General features: G+C 40.7%; 1 protein-coding gene and 1 long non-coding RNA gene across 3 annotated transcripts in view; one reads left to right on the forward strand and one right to left on the reverse strand.

Moving 5' to 3' along the window:
- Positions 1–18,907, reverse strand: part of gdf11 (growth differentiation factor 11) — a 37,607-nt gene extending 18,700 nt beyond the window's left edge. For both annotated transcript variants that reach the window (XM_061784811.1, XM_061784810.1), the window contains exon 1: positions 18,321–18,907. In XM_061784811.1, the coding sequence (XP_061640795.1) occupies positions 18,321–18,735 (415 nt within the window). In that variant the 5' untranslated portion in view covers positions 18,736–18,907. The remainder of the gene's footprint in view (positions 1–18,320) is intronic.
- Positions 11,638–18,968, forward strand: LOC133483489 (uncharacterized). Its single transcript, XR_009790130.1, has 3 exons — positions 11,638–11,823; positions 18,575–18,713; positions 18,861–18,968. It is a non-coding gene; the product is annotated as an uncharacterized LOC133483489 (long non-coding RNA).
- The last annotated feature ends 355 nt before the right edge of the window (positions 18,969–19,323 follow it).

Below are 19,323 nucleotides of genomic sequence, written 5' to 3' on the forward strand. Positions count from 1 at the left end.
TTAAAACACAAGTGGGAAAATGTATAATAGCCAGACAAAAAAAAGTGAAACTGTTTGTCTATAATTCTAAAAGTTATGTTTGTTGCAAACTCGGGCTGTCAAAGTTAACGCGTTAATGGACACGATTAATCACAAAAAAGTGTTGCATTAATCATGTATCAACACAGATTAATTGCAATTTTTGAGGACCACACATGCTCCTTTACCTTAACCGCCGATGGTTACCTACTTATAGTATAAGGTCAATGATCAGGTCAATGCATACGCCAGTGCAAGGATAAGTGAGCAGACTCCGATGGTGAGCTCAGTTGTAAATTTCCCTTCAAAAATCACTATGATGGAACTTTAGATAAAACCAAGGTCTAGGTGCAGGGAATTATGAACAGTTCCAAAAAGGCAAGAAAAGCCTACCAGAACAAATTAACTTTTTTTGCGGTTAATCTGAGGTGGAAAAGGGTTTCAAATTATTTCTTTTTTTATTTTTTTTTTACCTCTCTTCATTTATGTCTGTTTTTACATTGTGTATCATCCGCTGAGGTTGAAAAAACTAACAAGCCTATTTTGACAAAGTAAGTAATAGAAAGTATAGAAATCTTTTTTCAAATGTTGGAGTAAAAGTAAAAAGAGGTCAGAAAAATAAATACTCAAGTAAACTACAGATAACTGAAAAATCTACTTAAGTACAGTAATGAAATATTTTTACTTTGTTACTTCCCGCTGCTGTCTTTGGAGTTGGACTCCAGAATATAATATGCTTTTTATTCAGGACAGCCCAACTATCATTTTTCTCAGCGCCAACACTTAACATTGAGGTGTCAAAACTCATTCAGACTTTGACATTCTTTGACTTTATTAAACACATTAAAAACAATCCATCGAGCACTTGCATATTATAGTTATTTTAAGAACTACATCACAGCTTTCTGTTAAAGGTGATAAGGTAAATAGTTTGGAATTGTTCGTCATTTTTCAGCCCTGTTTCCCACCAGCATGAAAATCAATATTCGGAACCAAAACAAGAGCACTAAGCAATCCAAGACAATCCAGTGCTTATGACAATCCTTAAAGCAGTGTTTACTTTACTTTTTTTTTCATAATTAATCATTAATGTGCTATGTTCACAAATCAGATCTTAACACAGAGCAGAAGTGCAAGAAAAAAATTTTGCTACTGAAACTGTATTATCTTTATTCACAAGGCATTGGAAAGACACATTTTGTTACTTCTTTGTAAATATCTTTTTGAGTATATAGAAAATCTCTATATAAAATACATTTATTATCATTAGTCCTACCAGTTGTAGTCTTAGTATTTGTCAGGTGCGTCGCAAACATGGGGCATGCGGATGTTGCAACGCCCCACACATAGACTTTTTCAACACTCACACCCAAAAGCGTTGCAGGCCATGTCAAATGTTATCTAGGGGCCAGGGGGCTGCACCTATGGGACTTCGCACAGGGCGCCATTAAGGCGAGCACCGCCACTGTGCGCTAGTCACGAAAATATAATATAATATAAAAACGATGCCGCGACAGACAGCGATGTCACGACATTGCCTCAAAGCGCTGTCCAACTGACCTGGAGAGGGCATATTTGCATACTATGATATGCTGTGTTTTAAACAGCGACAATGACGTCATGACACAATCTTTAAAGCACTGTATCCAAGTCTCCAACAGGATTGCTCAGATGTCACTCGAGTGCAGCTCACAGCACCTATGTGGGGACACATGGTATCTGGGTTTGTTATGATATGCTGTGACATACTTTTAAGCAGCATTCCATCAATCTATCTATCCATCCATCCATCCTTTTTTATAAGCCTTGTCCTCATTCTGGTTGTGGGTGAGTAGCAGAATATCCCAGCTGACTTGGGGAGAGAGGTGGTGTATACCATGGACTGGTCACGAGCCATTTGTAACTAAGCAGCATTATTGTGCTCATGTCAGTTCTGCCAATAGCATTTCTCAGCAATTAATTGTAAATATTTTATAATAATTAATTTCTACCTTATTTGAATCTTTCTTAAAAGCAGTGTCATCGCTTAACAGATTTGAACGTGTTCAAAGAACAATATGTGCAGATATTTCTTATATAATTTGTGCTCAAGGACCACATTTGTATCTAAAAATGAACAGATGGGCCAGGTCATTTGTAGATGAGTTGAAAAAAGTTACAATGTGTTTGTAAAATATGTAAAATATTTTTTGAAATTGTATTATGTATAAATAATTTCATTTTATATAACCAATTATTTAATACATTTTTTGGAATCTAGTAATGTACAATATGCATAAAATTGCTTCTTTTACTCATTTTAGAAATTGTATTACGATAAATAAATCAACCATTTATTTAATGGGATGAATTTTAAAAAGACAGATAGTAAATCAATTACATAAATAATCAATACATTTTAATTAATGAATTTGAGTGAAAAAAATGCTAACTATTGCAATAAACATAGCAGGACTATTGATAATGTAAATGCTCAGACTTCAGCAATTATGCTATTAGGCTAATGAAATCATTATTCAAGTGAAGTGAGAAAGATTACACTTTATGTTGGTCTAATGCTGTTGTCCACCCATCAACAAAGTGACATCTCAACTCCACACAAGTTGTTCTTAATACAATACTGTGACAGTAACAGCACTGTGACTTCTTGCACTTGCCAGTCTCAATGTGTTCACACACCCACAGTTGTGTCAACACAGTCCCCCCCATCATCTCAAATCATAGTTTGCATTTAATCAATAGCAGGTCTTGCACAATACATGTCAGAAATAAAGTAGCTGTGATTTGTGTGAGCTGTGTTATTTTACATAATGTTAAAATGACTTGGATGGTATCTCTCTCGCGCTCGCACTTTAGTTGCTTATATATGCATGCATGCTATGCAAACGGTCTACCTTTTTGTCTTCATCAACTGAGCTGGGTTACAATTGTGATTACATGAGGGCTGAAAAAAACAAAATCCATTTGCATATTAAAACAAGAATCAGTGATGGTGGCCAGTGGCCAGATGGTAACCTTAGATTCCCTTGGGTCAGTCATAATGAAATACTCTACCCCTACATTACAACTGGCAAAATTACACGTTTTTCCCTTCTCCAACAGCTATGCCTACTAGCAAAACTACTTTGGCCTTGGATTAAGGTGCATGTCAAAGAACATGAGGTGTCAGAGGAAATAGGCGGATTTATTCCTGTCATGATCCCCTCGTGTTTTCGGCAATTGGCACCACATGTCAAATATGCACAGCGGTTCATTTACATAGACCGCCATCTGATATAATGACATCCATCCATTGCATTCATACATTCATTTCCATGTAAAGTGTTCATGTATTTAGGGAAATTTATTCCGCATCTACCAGGCATAATAATGCGCTAACAGAGGACAATAGAATATTTCATCTGTCCATTTGGCCTGAATACATTTGACACCAATACCAGACGAATTCGAATAAACTGTCACGCACTGTCATTTGTTTGGCAATGGACTGTTGTCACCTCAAGAAAAGACAAAATGTGCATGGACTTGTCAATCATTGCTCAATCGGAGGTTGCTCAGGCAACCTACAAATGCTTCCTGGGTCAAAAGGTTATTTGGCACCTCAGCCTAGTTAAGAAATGGGATCAGGGGTCAAAACTGTCAGCCCTTTTACATCTCAGGGGTGCTGGTGAGGGGTGACACCTAATAGCCAGATTGAGTTTGAAGGTCAAGGTCGACCCCATGGCAATGCTAATATGTCTTTTTTCAAAACACGCCTTTTCAACAGAGAATCGTTGGAAATCGGTGGCGCACAACTGTGGCCAATAGGCCTCCGCTTGTTTTTGTTTTGATTAGGGTGGAGATGATCCAGCCAATGGTACACGGTTTGTCAAACATCGAATGACCAGGAGAGAACACAGCACTTTTTTTTTTTTTACACTAAACAAGAGTCATAATTAAATTATGGGCATGCATTGAAGGATATGAACTCACTGAGGTACAGATGGGCTGGGAAGACTCCAGGCCATTGTTGAATAAAGCCGAGCCCGGGGACAGACGTGATCCTTCAGCCTGTACGTTCAGGCCCAGTCATTAGTGCGTGTAAATAATACAGTGTCTCACGCTGGACAAACAACATGCTCCTTTTCAGTGGGTTGCTGAGGTCACTATAATTAACGTGTTTGCTCATCAGCACGGAACTGCGAATGAATGATTCGGAGGTTTGCTTGGGGTTTATTTGATGATGACTAGTTGTTGTTTTTGATCGATGAAGGTGGCAAGACTTTGCTTTTGTTGACCTTGTGGAGAAAAGAGCAAACAAAGGAGAAACACTGCAAAGATGTAATTGCTCGTTTTCTTGAGTTATGCTCGAGGTGGAGCAATCTGAGTGAGTCAATTAGTTAGGACCTTTATTAAACACACATTCCCAACATATGAGCAATGTCACGTCAAACAATGACTTCATTGATGAATTCAATTTGTGCCTTTATAGATCCTGTAAGTGCTCTAGTAGGAGGAGGAGGAGGAGGAGGAGGAATGCCTCCAGCTTTATTACACAGCACATTTTGACAAGAGTGTTTCACTTGGGGAAAACCAGTGAGTTTCGCTTGTAAAGCACAGAAACCCAGTGGGAGACTTGAGGCCTTAAAGATCTGCTTCTGATGCCAGGGGCGATTCTAGGATCAGAGGTTTAGGAGTGCTGGGATTCATTTTGGGGGTGCTGAAGGGGTGCTTCGGCAGCCCAAAAATGGGCTAGAAATGCTTATGTCTGCCACTAAGTTATTCAGTAGCACCTTGGCTTTAATACGATCACATGTACATGACACAACAACTCACTTCAGTCATTCCAATTCAAACAGAGGACAATGGTACTATTTGACCACCTAAATCGTTTCCCATTGGTAGAAACAACGTGAGCTAACTCCCACCTAACAACATAAAAAGTGACCTACGATTAAATGCATCAAAGATGAGGATTGCTAATGACAATAGTTTGTTGGTGTTGGGTGGTTGAAAGGAGATCCTGCAGCATTTGCTTTGTTCAGTGCGTGAGAAGAGGCGAGAGTTGTGGCAGGACAACTCTGGGCTATTTCACCATAACAACGCGCCTGCTCAGTGATCACAATGGCCTGAGCATCGGACAGTTCCTGTCCGAGAAGAACATCAGCTTACTGGAGCAACCTCCCTACTTAGCCGACCTGACTCCTTTGTTTCCCGAGCTCAATCAAGGGGACCTGTTTTGAAGACGTGGATGACATCAAGATGGCCAGGACAACGGAGCTACAGAAAACCATGGAAGAATCCTTCCAGGAGTGCATGAAGGCATGGCAGAGAAAGCTGGGAAAATGAATTAGACTCCAGGGGAATTACTTAGAAGGGAAAAACTTGTAGCTTGTACAGTGGACCCCCTCTATTCGCGGGTATAGGGACCGGGCCGGAATGCGAAAAGCGAACATTCCTGGACAATTGCTGGCCAGTATGTATAGATATATATATATACATACATACATACATACATATATACATATATATACACACACACGCTGAATATAAGCCGGGATAAACTGCCGTTTCTGGGGTTGGTTCACCCCAAATAAGAAAAAAGGAAAAAGAAAAAAATTATTCTTTTTTATTTTTTAAATGTAAATCTGCAGGTGCTTAACAACAAGTATGCGGGGGTCCACTGTAGTTTGGATTTGAAATAAAAATTGACATTTTTCTTCTTTTTTTTATGACACCGGTTCTGGAATTTTTCTGACACACCTCGTACATCACAAGCAAAGAAAAAACAACAACACAAAAACATGCTGGATCACAGGGCTGTTGCATTTGGGTTAATAGTGTTCCAGCAAAAAGTACATTTACGTGTCCAACTAATTAGCATTACCTTCACACATTTTTTTAAAAGCCAATTTTACAAAGATACATTGCCAGCTACTGGCCTGGCAGCCATATTATAACATTTCTAGTCCCAATAACTTGTTTTGAACCTTTTAAAAATGCTAACAAGAATATTTTCCTTGCTCAATCTCATGTCCCGAAAACTAGAGCACTCCTTTAACATTATATAACGTTAAAACGTCAAGAAAAGCATTAACAGATGCTGTGTTTTTTTCCAAAGGAAACAGCCCTGTTCGCCTTTCCTACCCATGTTTCATTACAACAGCAGCTTATTTCCCCATGGTATAATTGCAAAATACGCAGCGCATGAATTTTACTGCTGAAGCGCAGCAGGCCTGCAGGTAAGCCTATCAAGCATCTGGTTGATTCCCTGGGTACCTGTGACACACAGTTAGCCCACAGGCTTCTATATGTGGAAGTAATGGTAGACATATACAATATAAGGGTTTATTCAGCAAGCTGTCCATTTTAATATGAGACATAGGACATTTAAAGAGCCTTAAATAATCACATGCAGTTACATTGCGGTAGAGTTGAGCTAGTGAACTGTTAAAAACATATAGTTATGGGATGTTAAGCTGCTGCTATACAATAAAAAATCATTACAAGGGCTGTCTTGAAAGTTGAGACTGTATTTCATATTTTTTATGACATTCTTCCCTTTTCTATTTAACACTAAAGAAGGGAGCTCAAAGGCAAATTCTGGAACTTCACTTATCGTAAAGATAAGGATTCGGCCTAGGGGTGGGCGAGTACCGATACCAAGCAGTGGTTGGTTTGACAGATCTGCAAATCATCATGCACGTCAGAAAGAAAGGTCTTTGTTCACAATGATATCCCATTGTGTTAATTGTAATTTTATTTATCAAAAATACTAGTGGTATCACTACACGGTATTGTTAGCTATGAGTACTCAAGAGTGTGCACTTGTTCTGGTATCGTTCTGAAAAAACCTGGTATTGAATATCTCATATTCTGCCCATTGCTGGATTGTGTAGTGACCAAGATGAGAGGAACTATGGTAAAGCATCGGGGAGTTAAAGTTTCATAATGGTTGCACGTTTGTAAGTTTTTATTCAGCCAATAAAATGACTTTGACTATTCCAGTCACTTGTTAATGACAGTTTATGAAGACAGCTGTAAATATTTTCTATACATTATCCCATCCAGGTGAAACAACACAGCAAAATGGTCATCCATTGTTAATGGACAGCACATCATGGTATAAATCTAGATAGGAGTTCTATTTGCATCTGTGTGTGTATATATATATATATATATATATATATATATATATATATATATATATATATATATATATATATATATACACATATATATCTCAATTTTGTTTCCTTAATGGGAAATGCAAATGTGCCATTTCGTGGCGAGTGTGTGTTTGGCAGCCGTCATGTTGAATAAATGTGACTCTAGGGTATCCCCACGCACCTCGGCATATTAATCATCGTGACACGTTCACGACCCTTCTAATAAGACAGGGGCCATGGTGTACCCCCCTCAAACATCCCATCCCCACCACAGCCCCACTCCCTCTTTGTCTCTCGGCCAGTCCCAAGGGACAGGAGAAGGTGGTGGGGGAGGCCTAGCTTGAGCCCCGAGTGGAGGTGTGGGGGGTGGGTTGAAGTTAGACCCCCTCATTCAGAAGCCCTCCCTTGGGACAACGGCAGGCACAAGACTCCTATTAGGACTGAGCACAGTAGCCCCCCAGGAGCAACAAAAGACACCTCCTAATGCTCCCTGTTCTAGCTGAGTGCACACAAACACACAGAGAAACATGGAACAACACATAAACACACAACATACACTATAGCCGACTCAAAAGTGAGTCAAACGACTCCTACGCTCATTGTTTTTAGAGCCTGTTTTAGATGCGTTTCATTTTAAGGCACAGGGACATCTCCAGCAGGACTTCGGGGGGTTGGAGGGATGATTTGGGGAGTTGTGTGCGTGGTGGTGTGTGTGTGTGTGTGGGGGGGGGGGGGGGGGGGGGTAAAGAGTGCAGTGAACTGCAATAAGGTGGACAGCTGGACAGCAGAAAGCACACTACTCTCATCGCCTGTGTTTGGGTGTGAGGCGTTAATGTCAGGTCACTGCTCTGTTTCCCAAACTTTTTATATGTACCAAAAAAGCCCACATATACAGTAAGGGAGGACACAATGCTGTTCTTTCCGGCTCTTAGGGAAAATGAAACAAAAAGGCATTTTTCGTTTCAAATTTGCATGCTTTGCAAGTTCACAGGCCCACCAAATTACAGTATATTGAATAAATAAAAATCAGGATTTGAGGTTTTTGGGCATATATGTCTGTTCTGGGGAGTATTGCAAATTACTTTCAAAGAATATTCATGACGTGAACATTCTAATCAACTATAAATTTACAACATTGGATATGCCTATACTGACAAAGATTGAGGAGTTTTGGACATGGGATGTTTTGTCAAAATGTACAGAAAGAATGACAAGTGGATCTTTATTTTGAAATACTGACACTTTTGACACTGCCATTGTCAGAAAGGAGCGCTGAAGGTTACACTAGAGAAAACCCCCTGTAACTGCACATTTACAATGTCTTGAGAAAAGTATTAATTCCGCTTGAATTTATTCACAATTTGTGATCTTATAATCACAAACCTTAATGTATGTTATTGAGATTTAATCTGATAGACCAACATAAACTAGCACAGAATTGTGTGTGTGTGTGTGTGTGTGTGTGTGTGGGGGGGGCAAATCATAAAAATCCATTTCAAAAACCGTAAAAGGTCTCTTATATCATTTTCACCAGGGTACTGGTTTCATAGATGCGTTCGCAGACAAAACAAATACTTCTCAGTCCATTCCGTCTGGCAATGCAGGTTTTCGAAATCCACTTTGTTTTTTTTTTCAGTTTTGACAAACATTTTCAAGCCTGTCTTGTTTTTCAAAGTTTGTAGCAAATAGTGATATAGTCTCATCTTGTTTAGTGTCTTTTTGATGTTTGGATTTCGGTGCGAGCAGTAGATCCATTGTGCAGATGTGAGAGCAGCTATTTACGGTATGTGTGGTGTGCATTTGTATTTAGCCCACTGTACTGATAGCCCGAACTGTACTGATACCCCTAAATACAATCAATTGCAATGAATTGCCAGTAATCACTTAATTAGTAAATTAGGTCCATGTGTTTCTAATTTACTCTCAGTATAAATACACCTCTTCTGTGGAGGTTTCAGTGGTTTGTTTGGAGAACACTAGTGATTGAACAACAGCATCATGAAGCTGAAGGAAGACACCAGATGGGTCACGAATAAAGCTGTGGACAAGTGAAAAGCAGGGTTAGGTTGTAAAAGAAAAAGACATCTCAAGGAGCACCATTCAACTCATCATCCAAAAATGAAAAAAAGCATGGCACAACTGGAAATCTACCAAGACATGGCTGTCACCTAAGCTGACAGAGTGAGCGAGGAGAGCACTGGTCAGAGAAGCAGGCAAGAGGCCCATGGTCACTCTGGGTGAGCTGCAGAAATCCACAGCTCAGGTGGGAGAATCTGTCCACAGGACAACAACAAGTTGTGCACTCCATAAATCTGGCCTTTATGGAAGAGTGACAAGAAGAAAGCCATTGTTGAAAGAAACTTCTGAGAAGTCTTTGCAGTGATGCAGGGGACAGGACCACAAACATATGGAGAAGGTGCGTTGTTCAGATGAGACCAAACTTGAATGTTTGGCCTAAATCCAAAGAGCTGTGCGTGGCGAAAAACTAACACTGCTCATGACCCTGAACACACCATCCCCACTGTGAAACAAGGTGGTTGCAAAATCATGCTGTGGGGAAGCTTTTCTTTAGCAGGCAAAGGGAAGCTGGTGAGAGTTGATGGAAAGATGGATAGAGCTAAATAAAGGACATTCCTTGAAGAGAACCTGTTGTAGACTGCGAAAGATGAGATGATGGAAAGGAGATTCAAGTTCCAGCAAAACAATGACCCTAAACATAAAGCCAGAACTACAATGGAATGGTTTAAAAAATACAAAAACATTTGTGTTAGAATGGCCCAGTTAAACTCTATATAGACCCAAATCCCATTTAGCATCTGTGGCAAGGCTTGAAAATTGCTGTTGACAGATGCTCTCTATCAAATCTGGCTGATCTTGAGCAATGAGATAAGTAATAATGGGTAATAAAAACAATGGGTAAAAGTTTCAGTGTTACGATGTGCAAAGCTGGCAGAGACGTACCCCAAAAGACTCGTGGCTATAATTGCAGCGAAATGTGGTTCTATAAAGTATTGACTGAATGGCTGACTACAAATGTACAAATGTGTTTATTTGCTTAACATTTTGAAAACTATGTATCATTTCCATTCCAGTTTACAATTATGTGCTACTTTGTGTTGATCGATCACATAAAATCTAAAAAAAAAATGTAAAAATTTGTGGTTGTATGGTGGCAAAATGTGAAAAGGTTTAAGGGGTATGAATACTTTTTCAAGGCACTGCAGTATGATTTGGGAACGGTGGCCGACTGGTTAGCACATCTGCCTCACAGTTCTGAGGACCCGGGTTGAAATCCGGCCTCGCCTGTGTGGAGTTACTATGTTCTCTCCGTGCCTGTGTGCGTTTTTTCCGAGTACTCCCGTTTCTTCCCACATCCCAAAAACATGCATGGTAGGTTAATTGAAAATTCTAAATTGCCTGTAGGTGTGAATGTGAGTGTGAACGGTTGTTTGTTTATACAGTATGTGCTCTGCGATTGGCTGGCGACCAGTTTAGGCTATACTCTTGCCCGAAGATAGCTGGGATAGGCTCCAGCACGCCCACGACCCTAGTGAGGATAAGCGGTACGGAAAATGGATGGATGGATGGTATGATCTGGGCCACATAAGTGAACTTTTCAGTGGTAAGGTGTTAATTAGTAAGCTGCCTCATTAAGTAGACTGGGCCATGATTTTATAATGGAACACAACACATTTACATCAATGTGCAATATCTTTCTACTTGATCCCATAGTAATAAATAATAATAACAAAACAAAACAAAAAAAACAGCTGGCAGACATGTGGACTAACTTCTTGGGTTTAATGTGAACCATTGTAAAGCTTTCCTCACCTGACCAGAGGGTCCTGCAGGTGTGTTAATTATTTTTTTTGTATGCCTGATAATATTTTTCTCCTATACTGGTTGAGGATATCGATACAACATAAAACCATTCCCTTTAAGAGCTTTATTAAAGTGTACTTTACATTATATAAGTCAAACTCCCTAAAGAATAATTGGGCCATAATGTTCATAACGGAGCTTGATGCGGCACACCAAAAAGCTGCGCTCCTTTCCTGTTGAAATGGAGCTAATTAAATTTTCATGCGAAAAAAGTGAGGTAATCTGCTGTTAATTGTGCTTCCTTCCAACACATTTGCTCCCTCCCCTTGGACGATCCAGCATTATGCCCACACTGCATTTCCCCCGCTTAAACGCCTCTTTGTTTTAATGGATTCCACCATAAACTGATGCCTTGCCTATACGACCACACAGAGGCTGAACGCATCCATCAACAATAATCCCTCAATGATCTCCATTTTATCTTCTCACTCCTCCTGCCACCCCCCTCTTCAGCCATGTCCCTACACAGGGCTTAATTACTGCTCCGAAGTAATTATTTCCTTTATTAGTGAAACGAAACATCTGTTTGGAGTCTTTTTAAGTGTACCTATAAAACCCTTCCATGTTTTCTGTCCCTTTAGGATAGAGCTGGGCTGCTTGTTGCTCCCCGTGGACTCACAGCCTTCATTCCTCCACCCCCTTTTGTACGCACAGCATGGGTCAAGATGCACCTAACTCCATCGCACACTCCCAAAATGTTCTACAGAAGAGCTGAGCAGCACAAGCGAGCGGAACATTCCTGCTTTGCTCCACAGTGATACGGTACCACCAAAATGTAATTATGAACGCATCTTAATTATTATTGATATTTTTGTTAATGTATGCGTTAAATTCCAAAGCAATATAGCAGGAGAAAACCGCCTATAGGGACTGGTGCAGAGGAGCGTGGGAATAGAGAAAGGAGGGTGGAAGGAGTGAGATTCCAGAGGTCCTGGGGAAATTTTGTCCCAGTATTAATAGACTTTGGCCCCTTTGAAATTTTATTAGCCATAAAGTTGACACTATGTTGTGCAATTCCAACAGTCCTGCAGACCTTTCTTGACTTTTTACTTCTTTTTAAACAAACCGGTCATGCCCCGGTGGCCAAGCAATTCAACAGCAATCGTCCCCTTGGAGCCCCTCTATTGATGGCGGCCACAACACAAGGCGAACAAGTGTCATCGTCAAACTGAGACCTATGTGGAATAAATAAATCTATAAAATCCTCACATAGTCACCGACTTGCCGCAAATAGTTACCAGTGAGTTGAAGACAGAGAGTCCGGCTTCTGCTGCTCTGTCCTTTTAGCGCTCTCCCTCTTAATTTTTATGGTTCCTGCACCTTCAGGAAATGACCCTTTTATAGGGTCAACACTATAAAAGACTTGTTTTTTTTGTGGGAGTGGTTGGTGGATGTGTGTGTGGTGGGGGATAAGTGTTCAAGTTACTACCGGTTCGTCTTTGCAGCCAGAGAAAGAGACCTGATGAGGTTAATAGTCTCCTCTTCAATATATCACATAGCTGTGAACTCTGTGACCCTTTTTGTCAATAGGAGAACTTTTCTCTTGAGTGTGTGTGCGACTGTGTGTGTGTGCGCACATGTGTGTGCTCTAGAATCCATGTGTGTTGACACCAGTCCAACATTGTATGTTAATGTATTTTTATGAAAGTGTATTCTATGTAGATACTCACACCTGTGGTTGGACTGAATGTACCTCAGTTACATAAATTCACATACTGTCTATAATTTGACACACTGGACGTGGGTATACAATTATTTGACAATGGTAAAGTGTGAAAATCTAATGAATGTGATGTTCAATATAAATGTCTTTTCTCTGCACACTGTCCAATTTAATTATTTTCAGATTGCTCTGCAAAATCACAAAATCAGCAGCTCTTTGCCAAATTCTAATGTATTAGAAATTCTTTAAAATGACTGTCGAAAAACATAAAATTATAGAAATGGACAGAATATTGACAGAAACTGAAATCTTATTCCACAAATGTGATGCATCTCTTCTAAAACTGCTTATGTGGCTCTACATTGTCAGAAAAAAAACAAAACGTTTCCTAGCCCAATTCTGTCCCTAAACGTTGTACAATGTCATACAATGTCATTGGGATCATTGACATGCAGGTGTGTTCCAAAGATGTATAAGTCTAGTAGGGTGCCAAAGTAATGTATTTTAGGGTACCACCCTACACTGTCAGAAAAAAGGGCACCGTTGGTGTTTATTTATGTTCTCCAAGGTACAGCTTTTTGTGAAATACCATACAGGGTTGTGAACCCCTGAAATAAGTACTGTTTATGGTTAGTAAAGGTACATAATTGGTCCAAAGTTGCAAAGGTAAAATGTCTGTACCATTTTGTGAACATGTAAGGGTAGTGACCCACAATCCACAAGTAGTATCAATTTTTTTTTAAGCGTGTCGATTATTGCTACACTGATGACAGGCCTAAATGTCAAACGAGACTTAGGGGTCAAATCCCCACTACTCCTTGAGTAAAATCACCTTCATGTCAACATACTTAATTACATAATCAACCTAAAAGCATAATTATTACTAATAAAGACCACGACCCCTTTGAACTACTCTAAACATCAGTGGTTAGGGATGAAATGTAAGGCAACGTCACCTCCAGAGCATACTGTATGGAGGTGGATGTTTTAGTACATTAAGTGCCGCACCATGATATAAATAGCCATACTTTTACATGAAATTTCATAGTAATTAGCCACTCCGAAGCATGGACCCTATAAACCCCCACTGCGGCACCCACACGTACCTTGAGTGAATACTAAGAAGCAACTCTGGCACAGGTCCCCTTCCGTATGTACTGTGTGAACCCACACAGCCATCAAAGGCTGTGAACATAACCGTGAAAGGGTGATTGGGTTCGACGTGCGCATGGAACAGTACAGTGTTTGAAGTTCTTCTTCTATCAAAGAAAGACAGAAAAGGAAGGCACTTCTAATCCCATGGGACCCCGCTGAGGTGCCATAGGCGGGAGAAAGATGCACTCCTCTCAACTCTTCCATGGGTACCATAGAGGCTCGAGGGATGAGAAAGGAGGTAGGGTGGGGGCAGGTGGTGTGAGCGGAGAAGCAGGAGATGATGAAAACTGCAGCTGACATGAAGCAAGTGCTGAAACATGACAGATATAGCAGCTACGTCACACACACACACACACACACATACAAGCGCCCCCAAAAGAACACTTGATCAGCTTGCATTGTGCATGAAGATCATTGATGTCTTGAGAAGGTAGCACATATATGTCATGAAATCAGAGGAAAAATGTTAACGAAGAACAACAAAATCTACTGCCTTGACATATTTTGAAGGGCTGCAGTCCTTCATTACGTTACATTTTGGTTGTCTTTCATGGAGTTGAATTTAGAGTTTGTCCTGTTCTTATTTATTGTATTATACAAAGAAATGTGGTCACTATCTATTGTTTTTAATTGTGCTTGATTAGATTAGCAAAGTATTATACAAGGCACAACTCATTCTATGCAACCACATGTTGTAACTTATATTAAGGTCAAACTAGACCCCACACACTTCACAATGAGGCAATAAGAACCGTGTTCTCCCAATCAGTGTAGAAATGTAATTATGATAATACAACGTTTGACATCTGATGGGGAGCTAAAGCCTATCGGGTCAAAGGCAGACTACATTCTTGACTTGTTGCCAGTCAATAAACTTGCGACCTCAGTAATAATACAGGGCACGAAAGAGACGCAGCCATTTTTCCTGCATTATCAATAGCTTGTGTCGTCTATCCATTCTCTTAATTGCTTATCCTCACTAGTGTCGCAGGTGTGCTGGCGCCTATCTCAGCTGACCTCGGGCAAAAGGCAGGGTACTCCCTGAACTGGTCGTCGGCCAATAACCAGTCAATAACAACCAGTCCTCATTTAACCTACCACGGGTGTTTTTGCAATGTGGGAGGAAACCGGAGTACCCGAAGAAAACCCACGCAGGCACAGGCAAAACAAACAAACTCCACACATCAATGCCGGAGCCCGGATTCGAACCACCGACCTCAGAACTGTGAGCCAGATGTGCTGACTGCTAGTCCACCATTATCATGTGGTGATCAAAAGTAGTGTACTGATGGACTAAATTTAGAATTTGTAAGTACTGGAATGAGTTCCCCATAAAGGATTAAAGTTAATGTCAATTAAGCAAAGCTATTTTTTTTTTTTACATTGACAGTTGTAAAATAGAATAGTACCAATTAAGTTTAGCAGCTCTTGATTTAGCACAGAGACATGGGGAGAACATGAAAACTCCACACAGGGCAACATTTAGTTATTACATCATCACATAAGTCTTTACATACAAAATGTTTGAACAAATTGTCATAATATGTCACGCATACTGTATTTTTATCCAGTTCCATCAGATTTTGCATCAGACATGTTCGTCCTCAGGTGAATCTTGATTTTCTCTAACAAAGGGAAATGTGTGAAGCATTAGCTCAACCATTGATAAACCAGTTTTCTGAAATAGCTCAAAGGTGCATCTCATGAGCCATCAACTGACAAGTATTGTACTGACAAAACAGCAGAAGAAGCGATGAGACTGAGGACAAATGCGTGTTGCTGATTAGATAAGAGCCCCACTTGTGGAGCACGGTTTCAATTGAAAATTGCGTTTTGTGTTTATAGGCCAAAGAAAATGATGGAGGGTTTCAAGAAAAGTGTCTTAGCAACTGAGAAAAACTGTAAATAATTTAGAATTTTCAAGTATTTCAAGGAGTGCCCGATAAAGGATAGACAGATAAAGAGAGATAGAGAGGACAAGATAGCGATAGATAGAGATAGAGAGATTGAGATGTAGCGATAGAGAAGGGATACAGAGAAATAGAGTGAGCTATATGAGCTAGTGAGATAACGAGAGACGTCGTGTGTTAGAGAGATAGAGCGAGATAAAGAGAGAGCGAGAGATACAGCCAGATAGATGAGAGATGTGAGAAAGAAAAAGACAGAGCGATAGAACGACATACAGAGCGAGAGAGAGAGCGCAAAATCGAAAGGGAGTGAGATGAAAGAGAGATAAAGACAGGGTTCCTACACATTTGAGATGACAAAATGCCATACTTTTTCCAGACCCTAATTGCCAGACTTCTCGGTAAAAAAAAATCTAATAATTTGTGATATTTGAGTAAATAGATGTGTATCATTCTGGTTATAAACTCTAAGGCTGGCAACTCTGTACTTTCTGTTGGTCTTCATTGACTGATCGGCAGCATAAAATTGTCGCAGGGTATCATTCAAAACAGCAACGGAGATATTTGCCAGGTGTTTTAATCACCTATTTTATTCTTGTCTTTGCGTTGATTTCATCCTTCTCGTCCACGAGTTGATTTCGTTAACTCTTTGTGCCGCTTCTGTCTCTTTATTTTTCCCTCAATTCCTCAGGAGCGTTCCAGTCATCAAAGGTGTTGGAATCACCAAATAAAGTAAATGATTAAATCACTCATTATTGTTTTAAAGTCACTCATTTCTGTACTCAGAGTACTTCACCTTTATTTATCTGAAAGTCTGACTGTGTCAAGTTTCTATGTTTGTTCATATAATCCAACGGTTAAGGATGAATTTAGCATTAATTTGGAACAATGTCATGATTTTTAGACAGGAACTAGAGACGTTCCTAAGGAATGTTCCGAGCCAATCAGAATCGAGCATTCACCAAGACCATGGTATAATACTGTGTGCTTTCACACAAACATTGTAGCTGCGCTTCCAGGCGCCTTAAAAAATAAATAAAAATTAAAAAACACGGATCAATCTATATTTTTTTATTATGTTCATAATTTTCATTTTTAGAAAATAGAGCTGTTGTAACAGTCTTGGAAACATGTATATTTTCCCCGTTCCATTAATACATTTTTCATACTTTTCCAGACTTGGAAATTTATGAAACCAAATTCCATACTTTTCCATACTTTGCATCCTTGTGAAGGAACCCTGTAAATAGATAGATAGATAGATAGATAGATAGATAGATAGATAGATAGATAGATAGATAGATAGATAGATAGATAGATAGATAGATAGATAGATAGATAGATAGATAGATAGATTTAAGACGCTTTTACAAGTAAAATGTAAGCATGAGAGGAAACGCATTGATAGACATTTCGAGCACATGAGGCACTCTGGCCCATCTTTGTTCAGAGGCTTGTACGAGCGGATTATTTGGGGCGTGTTTTATCCGCCTTGTGCAGAATATATTACGTGTGTAAATGTTGTTGAACCCCACGATCCTGCAGGAAAAGGTCACACACTCCCCTCGACCCCGAGTGCTTCTCCGTCTTTGTGTATCCGCGTTGGAAAAAAAACAAAAAAAACGAGCTGTGCCTATAAACTTCGCATTTAAAAAGGCAAGTGCGGCCGAGGGGGGCCGTTGCATGAGGGGAACAATGGCAGCTTTTTGGACACACTTTTTGCTCACTGCGGTGAACAGCAGGGAGACCGGTAGAGGCTCCTATAAAAGAGCGATAGAGCACAGCTGCCAGGGTTCAACAGTAATTTTATCAAATGTCTCCTAGGGGGTTCCCTGCGGTTTATCAGCGGATTTATGGCAAACGAGAAGAGGGCCGGGAAATTGTTCGTCCCCTCGCCGTGTCGTCATAATTCCCCACATTTTAAAGCCGCGTTATCATTAACAATGCACTTGACATTCGGGCTGCTTTTGTCATGCGTTCGCACACATAAACGAGGTGAAACAAGAGGGAAGCTTTCCACACGCTGACAGCAGCAGGAGGTGGACTCAGGAGAGCAGCTGCCTGCTCCGCACACGCGCGCACGCACGCCCGGGCGCGCGCGCACGCGCACGCACACACACACACACACACACACACACACGCACACACACGGTGGACCATCATGATCATCATCATTATTAGCAGAGTGATTGTTTGCACCGTGGAAACAAAAAGTCCATCAGGCCATGTTGTCAAGGCTCATCAGGCTGGCTAATACTGATTTATCAGCTTCACGCGTAATCCCTTTATTATTATTATTATTATTATTATTTATTTTTTATTTTTTATTTATTTTTTATTTTTTGACAGCTGCCACCAACAGCTGATTGAGCCAATTAGCCAAGGTCTATTTGAATTCAACCACAAAAGTGTCTGTCAGTCGGTGTCATGAACACGAATGAGGCACAGAAGCTCAACTGCAAAATAATAATAATAATAATAATCCGTTCGGTTGCGCAATTACGCACGGTGCGCGTGTCGGAGGTCGTGAAGTCCATGAATACTCACGCTCGGAAGCCATGGTGATGACGGACTCCGTGGTGGCGTGGTACTCATCCTCCTCCATGAACTCATCCTGGGAGGACGCGTCTCCCTGGAAGTCGTGATGGTCCAGGAGCTGCTGGAGCGGGGGCGCCTTGGGCAGCAGTTGGTTTACCACCTCCCGGCTGATGTTCGGCGCCTGCTTCAGACGCAGCTTGCTCAAGATCTGCGATTTAATGGTCTCCAGCCTCAGCACTTTGCTTTGTTCCCTCCAAACACAGGCGGAGCACTCGTGGGAACCGGCGTCCTCGTCCAGGAGCGACAGGCCGGCTTCCGTGGGCGTCTCGCTGGCGGGAGGCAGCAGCAGATTGGGCTCATCGCTCCCCGACTGTCCCAGGGAGATGAGCACCATCAAGCACAGTAAGAAGTTATACCTCGACATGACGACGCGTGCAGGAAATGCAACTTTTGTTGTTGTTGCTTGTTTCCTTTTGTTGTTTAACTCACGTTACCCAGTTAAATCCCCTCTCTCTTGGCTGTGCGTCGCTCCTGTCCTTATCCTACCAGAGTGGCATCTAATCCAACACCAAGAAGTTGCCTTTTGCAGTGGGGAAGAAAAGTGCGTTCCAGTGTGTCTTTATTGCAAGTTGACCAAATCTCTATTTGACGAATGCATAGCCCAATCACGTGTGGTATATGATGGTGGTTTTTGGCGTCCTCTGTACTAGTTTCAGTCCACGCATGAGGTGTGTGAGTGTGCAGAAGTGTCACTGGAAAATGTGCAAGTGCGGTCAAAATCAGGGCTCTTTATATATCTCAGCTGCCCGCTGTCGTCATCCGTCTCCATTGGCTAAGATGGCAACAAAAGGCTTTTAGGTCTGTCACCAAGTCAAGAGGGACAGAGTGAAGGGAGGGTGCAAGGTCTCTTATTAGAACGAGTTATTATATATAATCATCTTTCCCCCCCCTACAGTGTATGACATTTATTCTTGGTAAAAAAATAAAAAAATAAAAAAAATAAAGACTGTGA

Source organism: Phyllopteryx taeniolatus, chromosome 9 (genome assembly GCF_024500385.1).
Source record: "Phyllopteryx taeniolatus isolate TA_2022b chromosome 9, UOR_Ptae_1.2, whole genome shotgun sequence".
In the NCBI taxonomy this organism is placed as follows: Eukaryota; Metazoa; Chordata; class Actinopteri; order Syngnathiformes; family Syngnathidae; genus Phyllopteryx; species Phyllopteryx taeniolatus.